This window comes from Sturnira hondurensis, unplaced genomic scaffold (genome assembly GCF_014824575.4).
Source record: "Sturnira hondurensis isolate 20B ecotype Veracruz unplaced genomic scaffold, ASM1482457v3 Scaffold0020787, whole genome shotgun sequence".
In the NCBI taxonomy this organism is placed as follows: domain Eukaryota; kingdom Metazoa; phylum Chordata; class Mammalia; order Chiroptera; family Phyllostomidae; genus Sturnira; species Sturnira hondurensis.
The window spans coordinates 532,031-554,385 of record NW_028093418.1 but is presented as its reverse complement, the minus strand read 5'-3'; the positions used below and the strand labels follow the sequence as shown (position 1 = coordinate 554,385).

The 22,355-nt window shown below is 42.2% G+C and overlaps 1 protein-coding gene across 1 annotated transcript in view; it reads left to right on the top strand.

Moving 5' to 3' along the window:
- SCN11A (sodium voltage-gated channel alpha subunit 11) overlaps positions 1 to 22,355 on the top strand; it is a 131,010-nt gene that overhangs the window by 82,419 nt on the left and 26,236 nt on the right. Inside the window, exons 14-20 of the mRNA XM_037030552.1 lie at positions 176 to 414; positions 4,017 to 4,181; positions 6,292 to 6,660; positions 8,413 to 8,841; positions 17,877 to 17,987; positions 18,742 to 18,856; positions 20,821 to 20,975. Of these exons, the coding sequence (XP_036886447.1) occupies positions 176 to 414; positions 4,017 to 4,181; positions 6,292 to 6,660; positions 8,413 to 8,841; positions 17,877 to 17,987; positions 18,742 to 18,856; positions 20,821 to 20,975 (1,583 nt within the window). The remainder of the gene's footprint in view (positions 1 to 175; positions 415 to 4,016; positions 4,182 to 6,291; positions 6,661 to 8,412; positions 8,842 to 17,876; positions 17,988 to 18,741; positions 18,857 to 20,820; positions 20,976 to 22,355) is intronic.

Below are 22,355 nucleotides of genomic sequence, written 5' to 3'. Positions count from 1 at the left end.
GACATGGAAGCTGCATGTGGAAAACCTTTCTGGCTCCATAGTCAGTGCCCTTCTTAACTGATCACGTGGGGTCACAAGAGACCCTAGGGAAGAAGGAGGAAGGAATGCACTGAGGCAGAGAGCAGCCAGACTGGTTCAGAGAGGATTTCTCAACTGCTCTTTCATTCTCCTCCAGAACAAGAAAAATCCCAGGAGCCTTGCCTCCCATGTGGGGAAAACCTGGCATCCAAATACCTCATATGGGACTGTAGCCCCCAGTGGGTGTCCTTTAAGAAGGCCCTGAGAACTGTGATGACCGACCCCTTCACTGAGCTGGCCATCACCATCTGCATCATAGTCAACACCGTCTTCATGTCCTTGGAGCATCACAACATGTCCGAGAGGTTTTCTTCTATGTTGAAAACAGGAAATTTGGTAACTTTGGGCTTTTTTAAAATGTAAAATGTATTTCAAAGTTTGAATTCTCTCTTTCAAAATCTAAACATTTTCTAAGTGGCCCAGCCTAACCTAAGTCTTTGGTCCCCTTAAGTGAAGTGGCAGAAAAAGATGACTTTTAGGATTTTGTGTTTACCCAGTTCAGTAATTTCTCAGGGACCCTGTGTTGACCCCTCTATTATATTAAAGTGTCTTTTTAGTCATCCAGTGATGACTAAAGAGCCATCCAGTGGTAAGCCAGAAGCAAGTAACATCTTAAAATGTCAACTGTTTGGGATAATTAAGAAAACATTAACCATGGTCCTTAGTGATACTGATGACATCATTTGTCACAAAATAATGTGACCTGACTGCCATTACTAGGTATTATTCCCCTGGAAAGATGAGTCAGGGCCAAGCAGCTCATGGCAGGGGGTGTTACATTCCAGGAAGGGGGTGTCTGGAGCTTGTGGGGTAGAGTGGGGGCAGGGTTCCAGACTCAGATCTGCTTCAGTATGTTTCTCATCAAATCCATCTAGTCTCAGTTAAGTTGGGGAATCTAAGATAAGAGGACAGATTTTTCATAATTCCTGAAGAAGACATTTTTCTTCCCCCGAGGCAAATTAGTCTCCCAAATATCAGAAATAACAAATAATTACCCACTGAATGTTCTACCCTAATTAGTTAATGAGTTACTAAGAATCTTACAAGAATGTCGAGTCCTTTCTTCTTAAGGCTTTGTTTTATTTTACCAATTAAAAAAGCAATGCATGCTTTAAAATTTTTTTTTCAAAATAAGGGAAAATACAAAGAAACTCATTTCCTATGGTCCTACTAGCAAAGATGATCATTTTTAGCATTATTGAATATTTCCAGGCAGGATGGATGCATGCATGCATGCAGACATGCACGTATGTATTTTTTAATTTGTTTTTTACATTTATGAGAATCTGCTGTACCTATTGAATCAGGAGTTGGTTCACAGAGCCACTTCCATGCATCAGATTTAGGATGGTGTAGAATTGGAGACGGGTAGCTCTCACCCTCAGTCCCACATCCCTCCAGGAGGACAGGGCTATAGGGAGCCTAAAGGACAAGACCAGGGTGGTTCTTCTTACAGACAGTCTGTGTCTAAGTTCCTTTCCTCACACTGCCTTTGGGAAGAGGTGCCCTGTGGGGTGTGCATAGATAGGATTAGATCCCATGCTGCATGATACACCTAAAAGACACCGTATCTTCTGAAAGGTGAGGTATCTTCTGGGCTCCAGTGTATTCTGCTGTCTCTGGCTCAGGGATTCTAAAAATGGGATGATGGTGTTTCACTTGGAAGCAGAATGCTGTACCTTCACAGCCTTGCTTCCTGCCTTAGCAAAGTCAGTAGACCCATGTTTCAGCACCTCCTGGTGGTTAGAGTTATTGGATAAGTTCCAGAGAATACCCAGAGAACCCAGAGTCATACCCCTGGACAGGGCTTTGAATTTGCAAAGGTGGTCTGTCCATCACTTCATGAGCTCATCCAACTATGGGAAATGACAAAAGCCCTCCTCTCAGATTTCCCACTGATGAGGCATCCTAGCTGTAGAGATGAAACTGCATTTTGCAGTCAGAAGCTGGCTAATTAAGTAACTTTCTTATTCACCCTCGCCAGAGGCAGAAGGACACACAGGAACATTGTTGGTGTCCCGGAAGACACAGGCAGCAGTCGCACCGAACTCCTGTAAACTGATGAGAAACATGTAGAGCTGAGTACCCAACCTGTGCTTCTGCTCCATGTGCACCCTTCTCTAGACACACCAAGACAAGGGTAGCAGGAACTCTATCTGTTATGCCCTTTTGGTGCTGATGGAGGGAAGCCTGGGAGCCTCGAGTTCCAAAGAACGTATTCAAGCTTCTCTCCCCTAATGGGTGGACGAGGATTGAGCTGGCTTATGGAGTTCTTTGGGATTGGACTTGGAAATGGACTCTCTAGGCTTCAGGGTTGCTTGAATCAGGGGAGCGTATTGAGCTACTAAGAGGCTACAAACAGCAGTGGGATTGGATTGCAAAACCAACAGTCCCAAGGTATCAGGGAGACTGTAGGGCTAGACACCTAAAGCCTGAAGGAGGCAAGAGGAAGAGAAATGTGTCAGGAGGAAATAGGGATCGGTCTGGTAAACTAGAACAGGGGACGCTGCCTACCTTTAGGCACTGGGTGTGGCATTGGCCAGGGGCAGGCAGCAATTTTTAAAGGGAAAACATAGATATAAACTTTGAATTTTATTGGCCACCCTTGATTTCTTTTTAGTTGCCTATCCTTTATTCATTTTAACTTATGTCACTTTATTTCAGGGATTTAAAAAATAAGTAATAAGTAATTGAATTATTTATAAAAGCAGATCTTCTGTTACTTTTAGTAAGGAGATTTAGTCATTTTTAGAGTGTTTTTCTTTTCTAGAGTTGTAGAGGACAGTCTTTTAATGGACAACACCCTTAAAGGCTTTTACCCTTTTTTATTGTGTATTACCCTTATAATTTTCATACTATTGTTTTTCTTTTTTTTTTTTTAAGATTTTATTTATTTATCTTTAGAGGGGAAGGGAAGGAGAGAGGGAGAGAAACATCAATGTATGGTTGCCTTTCGGGCGTCCCCTGCAACTGGCCTGCAACCCAGGCATGTGCCCTGACTGAGAATCGAACCGCGATCGTCTGAGTCGCAGGCCCGCACTCAATCCACTGAGCTACACCAGCCAGGGCCATACTATTGTTTTTCTCATTTTAATTGTGTACATGTGTGACAGAATGTGCTATTTGCTCTGAGGAAATGCTTTGATTTAGCTTCTTCAGAGCTATAGAAGATAGATTTGGTTTTGAATTTAGCTACATTTTGCAAGTTTCTTAAGTCTGTATTTACCTAGTTATCAAAAACAAGACAAAGATTGTTTTTGCCCATGGAAAAGACATAATTTAGCAGTTTTTAAAACTCCTACCTCTCTTTTTAATTCTTTGATGTTCTTTTCTGGATTGAAGAGGCCTGTATTCTGAGTGAGCTTTTAGGATTATATTCTGATTTACCAATCCTCCTTTCAACCATAGTTAGTTTGAGGTTTGTACTCTAAGAGAGTGCCTGAAGGACACTTTTCGGTCCCTAGCGATGTTTTCCAGTTCTCTGCTCTGGGCCCCTTTTAAATTTTTTTTCTGATTACGGTGTTAAGATTGAGTGGTTAGGTGAACCCCTACTGGATTCTGGTTTATGGAGGATATTTATCTTTAATTTTTAAAACTTGTGTAGTTCCCCCGTTTGGAGTTTATATTGGTATTTTAAAGAATTCAGAGGAATTGATTGACATTTTCTATCATTCTTCCATCTACCGAGAAGCTAGCTTTGCCTGTTTTTCAGCAAAATGAGAAATACTTTTTTCTCCATCCTGAGATGTCTGTGAGCTTGATAACTTTGGACTGGGAATGGTGGAAGGTGGTGAGGTTCCTGCTAGAGCAGTTAAATGTTTATTTTCCATGAATACATATTATTTCTTTGTAACTTCTGTAATTCCCTGTGACTATTCTTAAAAATGCATGCAAGAAGAAACAGCTTCCTTTTCCCACTTTTCTTTGTCTCACTGTAGGTTTTCACTGGCATTTTTATGGCAGAAATGTGCCTAAAAATCATTGCACTTGACCCCTACCACTACTTTCGCCGAGGCTGGAACATTTTCGACAGCATTGTTGCTCTTCTGAGTCTTGCAGATGTGATGAACACACACCAACAGTCTTTCCGAATCTTAAGAGTGGTAAGGCATTTGCTTTCTTCTTTTGCTGAATAATTTAGCAGCCAAGATTGAAAAGAGTCTTGAGTGAGTTCAGTGACTAGTTTGGATTAAACTTGAACTCATCTTTCCTTAACTGGAGAACCCAAAATGCACTCCTCCTCCCACTGGGGTTTTTCACACCCTTGGGAGTCCCAGGGGGTCTTCTCTCAGCTGAACCCTACTCCCCCCTCCCCCTTACCAAAATGATCCTTTAGACAGCTAGATGCAAAATTGTGTCTTACAATTTTGTGTCTTACAAAATTTGTCAGGACTCTGCTCTTTGCTCTGTGTGTGACCCCTCCACTGAGATGAGCCACACACCTTCCCTTCAGGGCTCATCCAGGGGCTTTGGACTACAGAGCCCAGGAGGTGGACGGGTGCTGCTTGCAGGTGCTTTCTCACAAGTCCCTCATCACGCTGCCAGTGCCACATTCCACATCCCACAACCACGGGAGGCATTCTGGCAACCTTGCAGAGTACCTGGGGTTAGCTGACATAAGGGAAGCTCAGAGAGGAGGAAAGCAGTATCTTCAAGGAGGTTTGCAGTCCAGGGATGATATAGGATGGGGCCAGAAATGACCATGAGGCAAAGTACAGTGTGACCAAGCCCATGGTAGGCATGGATAGAAAGTTCTAGAGAAACACATCTGAGCAGGAAATAGGGAAATCGCAAAAGGTGGCCTTTTGTCCTCTTTCAAAGGTTAACTTGTCATGAATAGGATTTCTAAGCCTATAGAGTAAGACATTTGATTCAGTTATCTAAGTAATTGTGCATTTTATACTTGGGATATATTAGAAGAGCATACCACTCAAAGTCAGGCATTATTAGGCTGCTCAGCTGAAGTTTTATGGGTGCTCAGGTGAGCAAAATGACATTCATTTTTACTATAGTTTAGGCTTACTACAACCACGTGCTTAGCCAAGGAATTCTGGTATTGTCCGCTTATGAGACCAGAACCACAGCTTCTCCTAGCTCCACTCTGAGTAGACAGTGGTGGTGTTTCTCTTGGGACATAGGACTTACTTACCTTCAATATTTCCACCCCCAAATAGTTGATATTCAGCAGGGTTGTATTTGGACTTAAACCATAGTGTACATTGAAAGTGAATATAAGAAATAACCTATGAAACAAGTTGCTGTGTTTTCTCTAAAGTTATTTTCTCCTAAAATATCTGTAAGGTTTCATGGAGAAAATTTCTCTTTGGAAAAAAGTGTGTGTGTTTTGAGTAGCTAATTGCCTTTTCTCTCCTGGGTATAGAACATCAGATGACGCTCATCCTTGTCATGAAGTTTAGTGAAATTTGTGATTTGAATTACATAGTGCAGGAGTTAGTACACTTTTTCTGTTGAAAGCCAGGTGGTAAATATTTTCAGCCTTGCCGGTCATGTGGTCTCTGTCAGAACCATTCAGCTCTGTCGCCCCAACACAAATGTAGCCGTGGACATTCGAGAAGGAATGGGTGTGGCTGCATGCCGATAACACTTTACAAACACGGAAACTTGGACTTCATACACTTTCCATGTGTAATAAAATATCGTTCTCTTGATTATTCCCAACAATTTAAAAATGTAAAAATGTTCTTACCTCTCAGGTCATACAAAAATAGGCAATGGAATGGATTTGGCCCTCAGACCTGAGCTTTGACATATATTTGACCTCTGACATATATTTTATATAACAAACATGAATGTTCAACTCCATCATTATAACCTCAAAGTCTTTATCATTTAAAAATAATTAGCACAAAATATTTTTTTTATTTTATTTTAATTTTTATTGTTGTTCAAGTACCGTTTTCTGCCTTTTACCCCCATCCCAGAAAACCCCCAGTCCTCCCCACCTCCTTCCTATGTCCATCCCCACCCTTGTTATTGTCCATGTGTCCTTTAGACTTGTTCCTGCAAGATATTTTTGTTTTTAAAACAAAAGGCAGATGTTGGAAGGTAGCAGACAGGAATACGGAGTTGGTGACAACTTTTAGTACGGATATGGCTTTGATTGGGAGCATGTCATTTGTTTGGTTTCTGAACAGAGAGAATTTGTCCTTAACTGGCTTTTCTTCCATTTTTGTTCATTGTCTGTTTCTACAGCTGAGGGTTTTCAAGTTAGCCAAATCTTGGCCAACTTTAAACACGCTGATCAAGATAATAGGCCACTCCGTCGGAGCCCTTGGAAACCTGACTGTGGTCCTGGCCATCGTGGTCTTTATTTTCTCGGTGGTTGGCATGCAGCTGTTTGGCTCTAAATTCGGTTCTAAAAGAAACAATGTAAAATCCTGTGACCCTGAGATCTCATGTTTACGGCGCTGGCACATGGGGGATTTCTTCCACTCCTTCCTGGTGGTATTCCGCATCCTCTGTGGGGAATGGATCGAAAACATGTGGGAATGTATGCAAGAAGCTAATATGTACATGTGCATTGCTGTCTTTCTGTTGATCACAGTGATAGGAAAACTTGTGGTGAGTGTCTTAGGCTTTTTGTTTTTTTAACTACATGAACTAAACAAATGCATTAGCTTCTTTGGCAACATTTCACTAGTGAAGTTTTCATTCTAAATATAGTATTATGATGCTACATAATATTAATAATAATTTGTGTTTGAATTTGGTTTGAGGAAAATATGATAAGCGTGCAACCAAACCTCCTTGTCACATGGTGCTTGTGTTGACTGGTGTCCCAATAGTATTCCAGTCCAGGTGATTAGTCTAAGATAATCATGTTTTCTTTGCCAGTGATTGGCTGAGGTAGGGGTTTGTGGCTTAACCTGGTCAATAAGATGTAAAGGAATGTCCACTGAGGAAGGTTTCTTATTCTGAAGAAGAAGGAGAAGGAGAAGAAAGGGACAAGGAAGATAATGGTCCTTTCACCTCCTCTGGACTGTTACATGGCCATGACTCCAGGTAGAACTGCAAACGTTACGCAGTTGCATGAAGAACCAGCCGAAGACAAAGCCAGCTCTGAGGAAGGCAGAGTGACAAGGTGGAACACACCTATGCTCGTGTCATAACCAGTTCCCTGCTTTATTCTCAGGCTTCCGCTTATATTACTTTTCCTTATTATGTAAGCTACCTTGAGTTTGTTACTTGCAGCTGGAAACATAGGCATTTGTGGAGAGCCTAATTATGTGTCTACCAGTGAGGGTGTGAAGAGACAGGAGACACACAAGGATTCCCGAGCACAAAGATCTTCAGAACCGAGTTGGGGCTATGGTGCCAGCAGAATTAGGTATCTGCACATGGTTGTTTTATCCTAAGACTAATGAGAGGTGTAGATAGACTAAGTAATACAAAACTTCAGAAGAGCAGAATACCACTAATGGGAGTAGGAAGGGATCACAAAGAAAGGATTTGTGTACGATATTATACATACACAATACGTATGCCATTCTCAGGAATGGCGCTTAAGAGGCAAGAAGGACTTAGCAGACAGAGGAAAGCTTGAACAAAGATCTGGAGTTGGGAATTCCCATGAAGAAGACTGACTAGACCCGCTCACACCCACAAGACTCTTCTCCCTGAAGGCTGTATATTTTTGAGCTGGTGGGAGCCACAAACGAAGGAGTTTGAGGAGGTAAAGATGAATTAGGAGTGTGTAAATGTAAGCAGAAATCCTAAGCAGGGAACCATGGGGATGATCTGAATTTAAAGTGATATGTGCTCCAACAGAAGAGTTATAGATTTGCTCCAAACCCCTCTGACTCAGTGCCAATATCTCATTGCAGTCCAGGCAGTGGGACCTAATGAGCCTGCACAAAGTACACCAGGTCTCAAATTCTCCAAGTAGGAGAGGACCCATATCCCTGTGGGCAATTCCAACAAAAGTCCAAGTTCATGATTCTGGCTGATTCATGAGGAATATACACACTTGATTGTGCCACATGGTCAATACACTTGGTCAGTGCCACATGGTCACACCATTGGGCTTTACCCTGGTTGGAGTCTGCCATATGTGTTGCTTTTGTGTGGACAAGCTAAATTCAGCTGTTTGTACTCTTTAACATCAGTTTTTCTTTTGTCTTATCTTGCTTTCTCTATTACTCCTCAATCTTCTCTCTTATTTATTTTATCGATGAAATTTATTGGGAGATGGAAGGACATAGGGCTCTCATTTGACTTTGAGTCTTGGGAAAAATTTGTTCTGTAAACCTACTGTATCCTTTCCTTGGTTAAATTTTTCATTCTCCTCGTGCCCCCACCCCAACCCCTCCCCAGGTACTCAACCTCTTCATTGCCTTGCTGCTCAATTCCTTCAGCAATGAGGAAAGAAATGGAAACGTGGAAGGAGAGTCCCAGAAAACCAAAGTCCAGTTAGCCCTGGATCGTTTCCACCGGGCTTTCTGTTTTACCGTACATACTCTAGACCGATTTTGTCACAAGTGGTGCAGGAAGCAAAACTTACCAAAGCAAAAAGAGGTGACAAAAGGCTCTTCTGCAGAGAACAAAGACATCATTCCCCTGGTCACAGCGATGAAAAAAGGCCCAGCGACCTGGGAGGAGTTCAGAGTTCTGACTTCTGCACCAAAGCCCTTGAATGTTGATCATGCTCAGACTTGGTTGGCACCACTTGCGGAGGAGGAAGATGATGATGAATTTCTTGAATATAATGCACAGCCTGTCACACATCCTGAGGCTAGAAAAGAGGTAGGAAGGTTTGCACACAGACTTAACAATTGTACAGAGGTAGAGTTGCCCCGGGACACTGGTTGCACTAGGCAGGAACAGTGAGGGCGTAATATGTGGTGGCTGCCCCTCAACACCATGTGCACATCCCGAGGCTTATTCTAATCACGGTCCTGTACATGTGGCAGAGGTGGGAGGTGTCAGAGGGGTCCAGAGGGGAGCGAGATCAGAGAGGGCTGGGGCAACCTGGGAATCAAGTGCCTTTGGTTAAGCCCTAAAAGAATTTGGATCGGATGAGAGGTGAGGAAAGAGAGTGTGGAAAGTGAAGTGAATGGCATAGAAAAAGAGACCAGCAGTAGTTTCTGCAGGGATCAGTGGTGGGGTTCGTGGGTTAGTAGTAGTGGGAGGTGAGGGCTGTCAATTCCTATCACACACATGCTGCACCTTTGTTTTTTTCCCATAGGTAGGCCTCAGGTGTTCTCTTCTGGGGTTTTTTCCCTCCATGTTTTTTCTCTTTCCCTTTGAGTTTTGGAGGGTTCTTTGGAGATAGCCTCAAGCTCAGAGATCCCTTCCTCATCTGTGTCCAGTATATTAATAAGCCCATGAATGGTATTTCTCACTTCTGTTACAGTGTTTTTGACTCTAGCATTTCTGGTTTTTCTTTCTTAGAATTTCCATCTCTCTGATTAAATTGCCTGTTGTGTTCTTGCATGCTGTCTACTTTATCCATTAGAGCCTTTAGCATTTTAATCATGTTGTTTTAAATTCCTGGTCTGATTAATTCAAACATCTTTGCCATATTGAGTCTGCTTCTGATGCCTGCTTTGTCTCTTCAAACGCTATTTTTTGCCTTTTAGAATGCCTTGTAATTTTTTCTTCATAGTTGGGCATGATTTGCTGCTGGGCAGATGGAACTGCTGTAAATAGGTCTTTAGTTACGTGAGGTGCGGGTAAGCAGAAGAGTTTTGTTGGAGAGGGGAAGAGAAAGGGAAAAACTCACAAATACGTGGAAATTAAGTGGAAAATTCTTAAATAACCCATGAGCCAAAGAAGAAATCACAAAAATTTAAAATACTTAAATTGAAATAAATATATAATATGTTAAAATTTGTTGGATGCAGTTGGACTCTCTCCCTCCTCCTCCCCCCCTCCTTCCATCGTGATTCAGTCTCAGGCTCAGTCTCAGTCTCCAGTGAGCCTGCGCCTCTGGACTCAGGACCTCCAGGTGCTCCCCAGTCCCCACCCCTCAGGTGGGGCAGCATGGCTAGAATGAGCTGGAGTTGGGTATTGCCCTCCTTTCACGTGGACATCTAGAACTGGCTGGAACTGGGTATTTCCCTTCCCCTGGGTCAGTAAGGACCTGATAAAACCCCAGCAGGTGAGGCTCTGGTTACCTAGTTTTTCTTGAGGGCAGGTCTTGTTAGTAAGAACAGGATATTCTCATATATTTCAAAATGATTTCTACCCTCTCCCTGCCAAAAGCATGAGGGGATTTTTCTCCAATATTGACTGTGAGAACCTGGCTGAGCTCCAAGAGGTGAAACTCATACACAAAGGGGTCTCCCTGAAGACCTGCCCACACTTAGCCTCCAGCAGTTTGTCCCTTGCAGTTCAGGTTTCTCCACCCTGGCACTGGTTCCATGAAGGGTTTTGCTCCTGATTTTCTGCTCTGGTAAGTTGTGGTTCTCTGTATTTGCCCGTCTATGTCTTCAGTTTGGGGGGTCAGCACTTGCCCTGGACCGCACTTCTATCGTGGGTCTAAAAAGAGCTGTTCATTTTCCAGGTGGTCCAGCTTTTTGCTTGTTGGGGTGGAGTGGAAAACTCCGGGTGTCTTACCTGTCAGACCCGAAAGTCGTAGTCTCTGTGGGCAATTTCTCAGTTATAAATTCAATCTCTTTGCTTGCTATAGGGCTGTTCAGACTTTCTGTTTCTTCTGGGCTCAGTGGTGGTAGAGTTTTGCATTTCTAGAAATCTGTTTCATTGAAGTGACCTAATTTGTTGACACACAGTAGAATCGCCTTGTAATCCTTTCGATTTCTGAAGGTCGATAGTAATCTCCCAGCTTTCACTTCTAATTGTAGTAATTTGAATCTTGTCACATTTATCTTTTGGTCAATCTTGTTAATATTTTGTCAACTTTGTTGACTCTTAAAATAACTTTTGGTTTTATTGATTTTTAACAAAAAATTCATTTTATTTTATTAATTTTTATTCATCTACCTATTCTTTATTTCTGCTCACTTTTAGGTTAGTTTCCCCTTTCTCTTCCAGTACCTTAAGGTGGAAGTTTAGGTTATTGATTTAAGATGTTTCCTTTTTTAAAAATTATAGGTGTTTATAAATTTTACCTCTAAACAGCTTTAGCTGCATCCAGCAAATTTGGGCGTATTTTTATTTTCATTTATCTTAAAGTCTTTTAAAATATTTTTTATTTCTTCTTGGATTTGTTGGTTATTTAAGAATTTTTTTTGTTTAATTTCCACATATTTGTGAATTCTTCAAATGTCTTTGTTATTAATTCCTCATTTTACTTCATTATAATCAGAGACCATACTCTGTATAATTTCAATCCTTTTAAATTCACTGAGGCTTGTCCCATGGCCTAGCATATTGTCTGTCTTGACAGTGTTTCGTGCACTGGTGAAGAACATTATTCTGCTGTCTGGGTGTGAGTGTTCTGCAGATGTCAGGTGCCACTGAGTTGTAATGTTGTTCACATCTTTTATTTTCTTGTTGTTATATTCATTTTTGAACATGAATTATTGAAGTCTCCAACTATTTTGGTTGAATTATCTATCTCCCCCTTCAGTTCTGTCCGTCTTTGCTTCATATATTTTATGGCTCCTATGTTAGGTGTATATATCTTTATAAATGTTATATCTTCCCGTTATATTGGTACTTTTATCAATATAAATATTCCTCCTGATCTCTAGGAAAATTTTTTTGTTTTAAAGTTATTTTGTCTGGCACTAGTGTAGTCACTTTAGCTTTCTTTTTTTTCATGATGTATTTTATTGATTATGCCATTACAGTTGTCCCCTTTCCCCTGCTTCGTTCCCCTCCACCCTGTCTATTTTCTCCCCACTGTCTATGTGTTGTAAGTTCTTTAGCTTCTACATTTCCCACACTACTCTTGCCCTCCCCCCTGTCTATTTTCTCCACATTGTCTATGCTACTTAATCTCTGTACCTTCTCCCCTGCACTCCTCCTCCTACTCCCCTGTTGCTAACCCTCCATGTAATCTTCATTTCTGGGGTTCTCTTCCTGTTCTAGTTGTTTTCTTAGTTTGCTTTTGTTTTAGGTGTGGTTGTTAATAACTGAGTTTGCTATCATTTTTACTGTTCATATTTTTTGTCTTCTTTATTCTTAGATAAGTCCCTTTAACATTTCATATCATAAGGGCTTAGTGATGATGAACTCCTTCTACTTGACCTTATCTGAGAAGCACTTTATCTGTCCTTCCATTCTGAATGAAAGCTTTGCTGGATAGAGCAATCTTGCATGTAGGTCCTTGCCTTTCATGACTTGGAATATTTCTTTCTAGCCCCTTCTTGCCTGTAAGGTCTCTTTTGAGAAATCAGCTGACAATCTGATGGGAACTCCTTTGTAGGTAACTGTCCCCTTATCTTTTGCTGTTTCTAGGATTCTCTCCTTCATTTTTATCTTGGCTAATATAATTATGATGTGCCTTGGTGTGTTCCTTTTTGGGTCTACCTTCTTTGGGATTCTCTGAGCTTCCTGGACTTCCTGGAAGTCCATTTCCTTTGTCAGATTGGGGAAGTTCTCCTTTATTTTTTGTTCAAATAAATTTTCCACTTGTTTCTCTTCCTCTTCCCCTTCTTGTACCCCTATAATTCAGATGTTGGAACGTTTAAAGATGTTCTGGAGGTTCCTAAGCCTCTCCTCATTTTATTTTAATTCTTGTTTCTTCATTCTTTTCTGTTTGGTTGTTTGTTTCTTCCTTCTGGTCCACTCGATTGATTATAGTCCCAGTTTGCTTTCCATCACTATTGGTTCCCTGTGTATTTTGATTCATTTCACTTAGTGTAGCCTTCATTTTTTTCATCTAATTTGCGACCAAAATCAACCAATTCTGTGAGCATCCTGATCACCAGTATTTTGAACTGTGCATCTGATAGATTGGCTATCTCTTGGTTGCTTAGAAGTATTGGCTCTGGGGCTTTGATTTGTTCTTCTCTTTGAGCCATAATTTTTTGGTCAGGTTGTGCCTATTGTGTATGAGGGGCAGAGCCTTAGGTGTTCACCAAGGTGGGTCAACTCAATTTTTGGGTTGTGATGCTGTATGTGGGGTTAGGGTCAGAGAGGGAACAATGGCACTTGTTCTGCTCTCTCTTTGATTTCAGTCCCCTCTGCTGCTTCCCACAAGCAAATTGGGCCCTTCTGATGCTGGTTCCCAGGTGGGTGGGCTTGTGTACATTCTAGGACCCTGTGGGTCTTTCCAACAAATTCTCCTGTGAGGCTGGGAATCTCTCCTGGCACCTTTTCAATGGGTGCTTTTAAGCTTTATTTCCTTGTGCTGGAGCCCTGGGTTGCATAGTCTGTCTTGCTGCCTGTTTTTGCCTAGTTTATCTGCCCGTGATTGTGTGACCACAGTCAGCCCTGTGCGGCCTGCGCTCTCGGGTTTGGCAGCCACCACCTTTTCTTGCCCCACCCCTCTCCACCCCTCTTACTGGTCTGGTTGAATGGTTGTTGGATTTCCGTACAGCTCAATTTTCTGTCTGTTCTGGTTGAGTTTTTGTTTCTAAATCTTTGTTGTCCTTAATTTTGGTTGTGCGAGGAGGCACAGTATTTCCACCTACACCTCCATCTTGGCCAGAAGTCCCACTTTAGCTTTCTCATGGTTCCTGCTTACACAATATATTTTTTTATCCATTTACTTTCAAACAATATATATTTAAAATGTGTCTTCTGTAGACAGTACATAATTGAATCCTGTGGGGTTTTTTTATGCAGTCTGGCAGTTTCTGCCTTTTGGTTAGATTATTTAATTCATTCACATTTATCACCATTATTATTATTATTGATCTAGTTTATTTACTTCTAATATTTTACTTTTTGTTTTTTATATGTCTCATGCTGACCTACAGTTTAGTATGTTGTCTTTAATGAGGGCAACATACTTTTTATTTGCTTACCATCAAAATCTCCATTGTTTTCAGGAGAATCCTTAGGCTCGAACTTTCTTGCATTGTATTTAAAATAAAATCAGTTCTTTATGGAGAGCTTCAGAGCTCTTGTTTTTTATGGAGTGCCTTCCAACCTGGGCAAACTCTTTTAGCCACTACTCCAGGTACTCACAGGGGCAGTAGCCTGCCGTCTTCTCAGCTTCCCTTTCTGCATGGAACCTCTCCCCTCCAAGCCAGCTAGAGTGAGGGTGGTCAGGGCCTCGGTGTTCTCAGGCTGTTGAACCTGGAATTAGAGCCTCTGTCTGATGAGTGGGGGCCAGAGTGAAAAAAGGAGCCCAACATTTTGACTCCATTCACCAGGGATTTAGACTCTTCAGCTCAGTGTTAGAGGGGATAAGAACAGTTGGTGGCCTGCACCTCCTGGTGACATACATATCCCTTGATTTGGAACTGAGAGTAGAGGGAGCCCTGTCTTCTTGGTCACATCTGTCTAGGTGGAGCTTCCATCAAACTGAGCAGGCGAGGGGCCTGGGAGGGAGAGCGCAGGGCATGGCTCCAGTGCCATGGGTTCCTGTTTTTACTACGGGATTTTATAGCTTTTCTTAAATAAATGTTTCTTCATTTGCTGGTGCCCTTAGGACAGTTTCCACAGATTTTAAGTGATTAAAAAATATTTTTCAAATACCATATGATCTCACCTTTAACAGGAACCTACTCAACAAAACAAACAAACAAGCAAAATATAACCAAAAACACTGAAATAGAGAACAGGCTGACAGTGTCCAGAGGGGAGAGGGGAGAGAATTTCAAGGGAAAAGGGGAAGGGTTTGCAGGAATAAGTATAAAGGACACATGGACAATAACAAGGCTGGGGGGCAGTAGAAATGGGAGGGAGGTGGGGAGCACTGGAGGGGGTGGGCTGGCATGGCTGTAAAAGGTAGAAAACTGAACTTGAACAACAATTACAATTTAAAAAATGAAAAATATTTTTCACCATTTATGCTTATTTTCTTGAGGAGCATGTCTACAGAGCTCCTTACACTGACATCCAAGAAGTAACTCTTTGTATTTTTTAAATTAAATCCTAAACTTATAAGTTTTACAGATGCTTTCAGATTATTATATAACTTTCATATTTTTCTCATAAATTCATCTCCCAGTAGTTAATTTGTGGGGAGGGGCACAGCTACTTATTTTATGTTTGTCTCATCATATATTTTAGAGTATTAGTTTGAAACTCATCTTTGATGGGAAGATCTGTCACTCTCTTTGCAGTCTAAGTTCTGTGATGCTTTCAAGGGACCCTTCTAAGTCATTCATTTCAGAATCAAATCTTGTATCACCAACTTGAGATTATTGTCAAATAGTAATACTAAGCATATTGCAGGTCCAGTCGCTGAAACAGTGGGTACCTTTGCTCAGGTTTTGCTTCTGAGGCTGTTTTTCCTCTGCCTCCCTAGGTATACAGCTTTGTATAATCATAATTCCATGTATCAGCCACAGCTGATGTTGGCATTCTCTCTTAAGGGCAAGAACCTCAACCCAACCCACACTTTCAAGCCTCAGACATAGCTATGGTTCCCTTCCTCACACAGGGCACCTTTAGCTACCATTACCTACTATATACTTTAAATTGTTACTACTTTCTGTTCTTTGTCTGGTCCACAGACATATTTACCTGTTATTATGTGTATGTTTATGTATGGGTCTCTGTGTGTTATTGTATGTGTTAAAAAGGGAGAAGTGCTCTTACATTATAGCTTTGTACTGTCAGGGCCACATGGACCCTCACGTAGATTTTGGGATAAAACCCTCACCTAAGGTGTGACTTCACACATCCTTTTTTGGATATCCCTGCAAATCATCAGGCAAAATTTATTTTTATTTTTTATATTTAAATTTACTTTTATGTAGTGATACATTTTCCTGTTTTCTTTTTTTTAATTTTTAAAAAGATTTTATTTATTTATCTTTGGAGGGGAAGGGATGGAGGGAGGGGGAGAAATACCAATGTATGGTTGCCTCTGTGCATCCCATGCTGGGAACTGGCCTGCAACCCAGGCATGTGCCCTGACTGGAAATCGAACTGAGATCCTTTGGTTCGCAGGCCCGTGCTCAATCCACTGAGCTATACCAGCCAGGGCTAATTTTAATAAATTTTTAAAAAAATGTATGCTGCTATGGCACCTGTCACAATACAATCTAACAAAATTGTTTTGAATGAAGTTAAAGACAACTAAGCACTACTAGAGCCACCCCACAGTAAAAAACAAGCATTTTGGCCAACCCAATACACATAGGTGGTGAGGCCAGGATTTGGACCTGAGACTCCCAGTGCGGCGCCATGCTGGGCTCTTCTTTTTTTTTGGCGAGACACCGGGAGGTCAAGCCTGCCTAGTCTAATTTACGCTGCAGTTTCTTGAGCTAATCTATTTGAGCCTTTGGGGGGCATATTCCAGTCCTTAACTGATCGGAATTCACACTGTTGGTCCTTCTACAGATTCTTTCTTGAGGCTCTTTCCTGAGCATCCCCCCCACCCCCCGCCCCCCACGGGGTCAGACGCTGCCCTGGGCTCCGACAGTGCCGTGGGCAGTCTAGTTGTCATTCTGCTGACCCGCCCTGTCGTATTCCTTCCTTTGTACACCTTTGCTGTATTTTCCCTTTGCCTCTCCCTTCAGGCTGTTTCCTAGGGTTCTGTCCTCCGCCTCCCTTCACGCATCTAGAGTTTGGTCTGGACTGTTTCTGTGGCTCCAGGGTTTTAACCACCGCCCATTTGCTGACGACCTCCAAATCTGTGCCTCTCACCACCTGCCCAGCTGTGGGTAGGGCAGTGCACCTGAGACACACATTTAGGGAGAAGGACGATGAATTCAGTTTGTTTGACATACATTTTATGCTCTGGCCTCAGAGAACTTCCAGATCCTCCACTCGGCCATGAAGGCTGCCAGTGTCTAGAACTCCGCCCATGTGCTCCTCTCCTGTGGTCCCCTCTGAGTCCTCCCTGTTCCAATTCTTCCTTGGTTGTCCCGCAGGCATCCACTTAGGTGTCATTTTCTCCAAGAGGCCTTCCCTGACCTCCTTGCTCCTCTCCCCCAAATTAGATGCAAGGCGTTCCAGTTTTGCAGCCACGATAGGACAAGCACAAATCCCTTCCCGGGTTTGCTTTCTGCCTCCGCACCCTGAGCTCCATCATCCCACGGCCCTGTGCAACCCAGCATACAGGCAGTGCTCCGTAAATGCCGTGTACCAACCTCCAGAGGGAGAGGGCGGAAACCTGAGGCCAGGTCTCACACCTCAGCATCTGCAGACACCTTGCCCAAGCCCAGAAAGCGCAGGAACCTCCTACGCAGCCCCCGGGGACCTCAGACCCACGGCCCAGGCCTCTCCTGTTTTCTTTTATGCCCCCCTTTTTTTCTATTTTGTTGAGCCAACCCTTTGTATACCAAAGGATAAAAAATTAGTTTCCAAAATTTTTTGACATTTCTATGCAATCTATTTTTACATCAAATTATGAACTTTATTTTTACTACATTCTGGTATTTTATTAATTTTCCATGGGTAGCTAATTACCAGTACCATTTATTAAACAATTTATTTTTTAGCTACTAAATTGAAAGGACACAATATATTTTACCTCTGATTTTTGGGGGTGAATTTTGTACCAGAACCATATTATTTTGCTTATATGACTTCTGAGTAAATTTTGGTACCTGTTTTCCATAGAGGTTTCTCCAGGTTTGTTTTATGTTGAGTTTTTCCAGGAGCAGTTTCAAAAACTAGGAAGAAAAAGAATATTAATGTCAAAACTTTTATGACAAACAGAAAACCAAAGAGAATTCAGATTTGTTTGCTCTCAAGCGAGATTCCCAGGAGGAATATTAATTCTACCCTGGGCTTCTTTGTGTCAGGTCTGTGAGCTCCGTTGGGAGGCCAAGTCCACCTGCCCAAGAGTTCCAAGTGTGGAAATTGAGGTGTTTTCTGAAGATGCTGCTTATCTGTCAGCACAGAATCCCCGAAAGGTAATTTCCCTAGGATGTTTCCAGAAGGAACATGTAGCTTGATCATCCATACACCTTTTCCAAGACAGGCACTGAGGAAAATATCCAGATTAGTGCAGAGAAAACTCCTGGAGTTACACCTTAAGTAAGTAAAGGTCTATACTAAAGTTTCCCAACCTCTCCACAGTAACATTTGGGGCAGGATAATTCTCTGTTGTGATGGGTTGTTCTGCATATTTTAGGATGTTTAGCAGCATTGTTGGCCTCTACCCACTAGATTCCAGTAGCATCTTCCAGTTTGGGAAATTAAAAAATGTCTTTAGACATTGCCAAAATATCTCCAGGAGGAAAAATCATTGAGAACCATGGGTGTCGGCTTATTTTTCCAGAAGTTGAAATAGTTGAATATTGAATACTATAGTCTCAGTAAAGGAACCTTCTTCTAATCATCTGGTTTCCCTGTTTGGGGTTAGGGAGCTGATGAGGGGCATGATTTGAAGGGAGGAAAAGGTTGAGATACTATGTCTTTATACTCTTTCCCCTTCCCCCACCAGGGGAGAGCAATTAGAGAATTCTCTCTTGAAGTCAGGGCTTGGCAGAGCATTTAGAAGGACCCAACAAGAGGGATACTTTCTTGATGCCCCTCATACCTTGAAGCCATTGCCTAGTTAGTTTCATACCTAAAAAGGCATGCTTTTTTTGAGGTATTAGGTACTAATGCAGTGAGAGCCGGTGTTGGTAAATGGCTCCCCCTTTCCTTTGTTCTGGTGTGCAGAAGTCCGACTCTGTCAGTGTGCTCTCAGAATGCAGCACCATTGATCTGCAGGATCCCTTTAGGTGGGTACCTGAAAGCATTCCTCACAAGACACCGGACAGATGTTTTCCCAAAGGTAAGTGGCTGTATTCCTATGTCCACTTCAAAGAGTATTTGGATGGGATTCTGTTATTCTTTGAAGCTTTGTGGTTTTGATATATACATTCTTTCTAGTTCTGCTGGAGACAAAATTGAAGAGAGGTCACTCATAGATTTGGGGGTCATTTATCAGGTCCAGACAAAGGGGATTTCAGAATATTCTTGATTTGGGTAGGCTCAACTATCAAAGACCAAAAACCAGGGTAGAAAGTTCAGTAAACTTTCTTAGAAAGCCCACTGAGCCAATATGCCTGTCACTTTGTATAGTACATCAGTTGTCAAGATATGTTAATGCTTGAGTCACTGACCAAAAGAACTTTACTATAAGTTTAGGGCTGACTAGAACCCCTGCCAGGCCTTCAACTCATCCCTCAAGATTCTTCTCCGGAAGCAGGATAGCATTGTAGTTAAGATCTTTGTCTCTGGAGCCAGACTTCCTGAGCTCAAGTTCTAGCCTCTTCACTTACTAGCTTGTGACTTTAATTTCATTAGCCTCTCTATGCCTCATTTATAAAATGGGTGTAATAATAGTACCTGCTCCAAAGTGTTGTTGTGAATATGAAATGAATGAATGTAAATCTCTTAGAAGAGTGTCTGGCACATAATAAGTGATCAGTAAATACAGCACCTCCTGATTCCTTGAGGGTTGTAGTGGTTCCTTCTGATGTGCCTTCATTATTTCCTGTATTCACTGAGGGGAATTTATTGTATCTGTTTCCCCCATGAGGTTCTTAAAAAGAACTAACTTAAAACCAGTAACTTAATCAATACTTTATCTCTAGCTTGAGAGTAGAACCTGGCCCAGATTATGGGCCTAACGAATGTTGCTAAGTATATAAGTAAGTAACTTAACAAATGAATAACTGAATTTAAAAATTTTTAAATTCTCCATAAGTTTGAGACTAGACTGGGTTCAGAAAGAATGTGAAAAATGAGTTTTAAACTCATTCCAGGTTGCTTGACAACACTGAAGCTGCCCGTGGGGTCAGAGGTCAGGCTAGGAATAGATTACTATCCTCTTGACTTACATTTAGACTTGAGGTGCGCACAGGATGTCAGCAGTGGAGATGATGACAAAAGTGGGGTGAGGGTCCCAGGAGAAGGGGCAAGTAGGATAAGAAAAACAGACTTTTAGAAAAATTAATTTATTGATGTTCTGAAAGATGGAAGGAGGTAAGGGGCAGACTGAGACCTCAGAGTAATTTAGGAAGATGATGGGAAAAGGAGTGGAATGTTGTAATCACCATGAAGTAAGCATCCACAGAATTTAGGAGGAGAGTTGGTGAAAAGGGCGATGTAATTCATGCAGAAGGGTTGTGTGTGCTGGAACCAAATGCTCAGCTATTTGTAAGTATCTTAACAATTGATTAAATTCTTCCATGGGTGGTTGACAAAGTCTGTGTCCATCCCTACCTCATTCCCTGCAGTCCTTGGGACATTGTTTACAATTGCCTAACACATTGCTGCACAATGACCAAACACAAAATCTCAGTAGCATACAATAGTAAATATGATTCAATTCATTAGATCCATTGTCTCTGCTGATCTTGGCTGGCTTTATTCATATGAGTGGTATGGGCTGGGGGTCAGCTGATCTAGCCTGGGTTTAACTCTGCAGCTCGGCTCTGTATAACATGTCTGTCCACCTCCTGGAACCAGCAGTCTGAATACACTTTTCTTAGGGAGATGGTGCAGGAGAGCAAGTGGAAACATGCAGGGGCTCTTAGGGTTTGGGCTCCAAACTGGCTCACTCTGCTCTATTGGCCAAATAAGTCACATGGCTGAGCCCACATCCAAAGGGTTGGAAAAAGACTCTATCTCTTTAGTGGGAGAAATTGTAAAGTCGCATGGCAAGGCGCATATGTACATGGGTGGGTGAAGAGTTGGGCTGTTAATGTAGTTTACTACAGACACTATGACAGTTCTGCTCATCCCTCACAGGCCTGAGTTGCTGCTTCCCGTGCTGTGCTGTGAACAAGAGAAAGTCCCCTGGGATCCTTTGGTGGAACCTACGGAAAACCTGCTACCAGATTGTGAAACACAGCTGGTTTGAGAGCTTTATTATCTTCGTGATTCTGCTGAGCAGTGGAGCATTGGTAAATTATCATGTCTTGTGGGGACATTGGGAAGCAAGGCAGCTGGGGGAGCTGCATTGTGACTTTGCCCCTCATGAGGCTGTGAACGTAGGGAGAATAGACAGGAGTGGGATCTTTACTTCTGGAGCTATGCTTCTAGGGGAAAATCCAAGCCAAAGGTGCTTTACCTGGAGGGAAGCATGATCCAAACCAGCACCCTAAAATGACTCCTGAAGTTGGCCTTTGACCCCAGGTCTGTCTATTGGTCTTGGAGGATTTCTAGACATTTTCACAGTATCCTACCTATTTCCTCCTTCAGGCAGCAGTGCTCCTACCCTCTCTTTTCCTGAAGACCATAAAAGGTAAAATGTTCTAAAGGTAAAATGTTAAAAGAAGGCTTCAGGGACTGGATCACAATATAATAAATTGTCGTGGTGTTTTCCATCACTTAATCCCTTAAGAGGAGAGACTACGAGATGCTGCTTTATGACAGATCCTTCCAAATCGAGGAGTGGTATGCCCCAGTGAGGTTTGGAAATAACTAAATCCTTCAGCCCCCATAGCCACATAGTCATAAACTCCTTCCTGCTCTCTCTCCTCCACTTTTGGTCCTTCCTGCCTCCTCTTCACCTGCCCCTTTGCTCTTATTCTCTCTCTCTCTCACTCCCACTCCCCCACCCCCTTCTATCTTGTGTCTCCCCTTAAAATGGTCATAATATAATAATAGTAAGAAATGGTCATAATAGTAAGAAACTAAATTTTCTTACTATTTGTTATATCAGGTGAATGGAGCCCTGGGTTCCTCCTTTCTGATTTAGAGTCAGAATGTTTCTCAGTAAGTTGCTAGCAAATAGAAGGGGACTAGAAAATATCTTGCTTCTTTACCTCTGACTTTCTGGTTAGTGCTTCACACCTATGCCATCTCCAGGTAAAAGGAGATGAGCACATTCTGGGGCCTATGACCAACAGACATCCTCATTTATATACTTACCACAATGTCAATTATTCCTCATACCAAAAAGCAACTGTTTCTAAAACTGTCTAAGAGAATGTCCATGATTAATTTATGTTGCTAATCCTTGGCCTTTGGTTCCCTGTTGTCTTCTGGTGATTCCAATTTTACTGGCTGTCTACTCTTATTTGAGTGGTAGGGGTTCTTCATTTACTCTACAAATGGTACTTGGTGTCTGTGCTAGTCAGTGGGAAAGCAATGGTGGTGTCCAAAGGCCACAGACACATACCCCGGGGCCCCATCTGAGAAAACTGAGGGAAGTAGCAGAGGGCACACAATCCTCCTAGTTCTCATCTGCCTTCCACTGAGGCAAGTTAGGCAGGGCAGAGTGAAGGTGGACACACAATGCAGAGAGTTCCAGGGAGGGACCCAGGCCCTGTTTCACGATG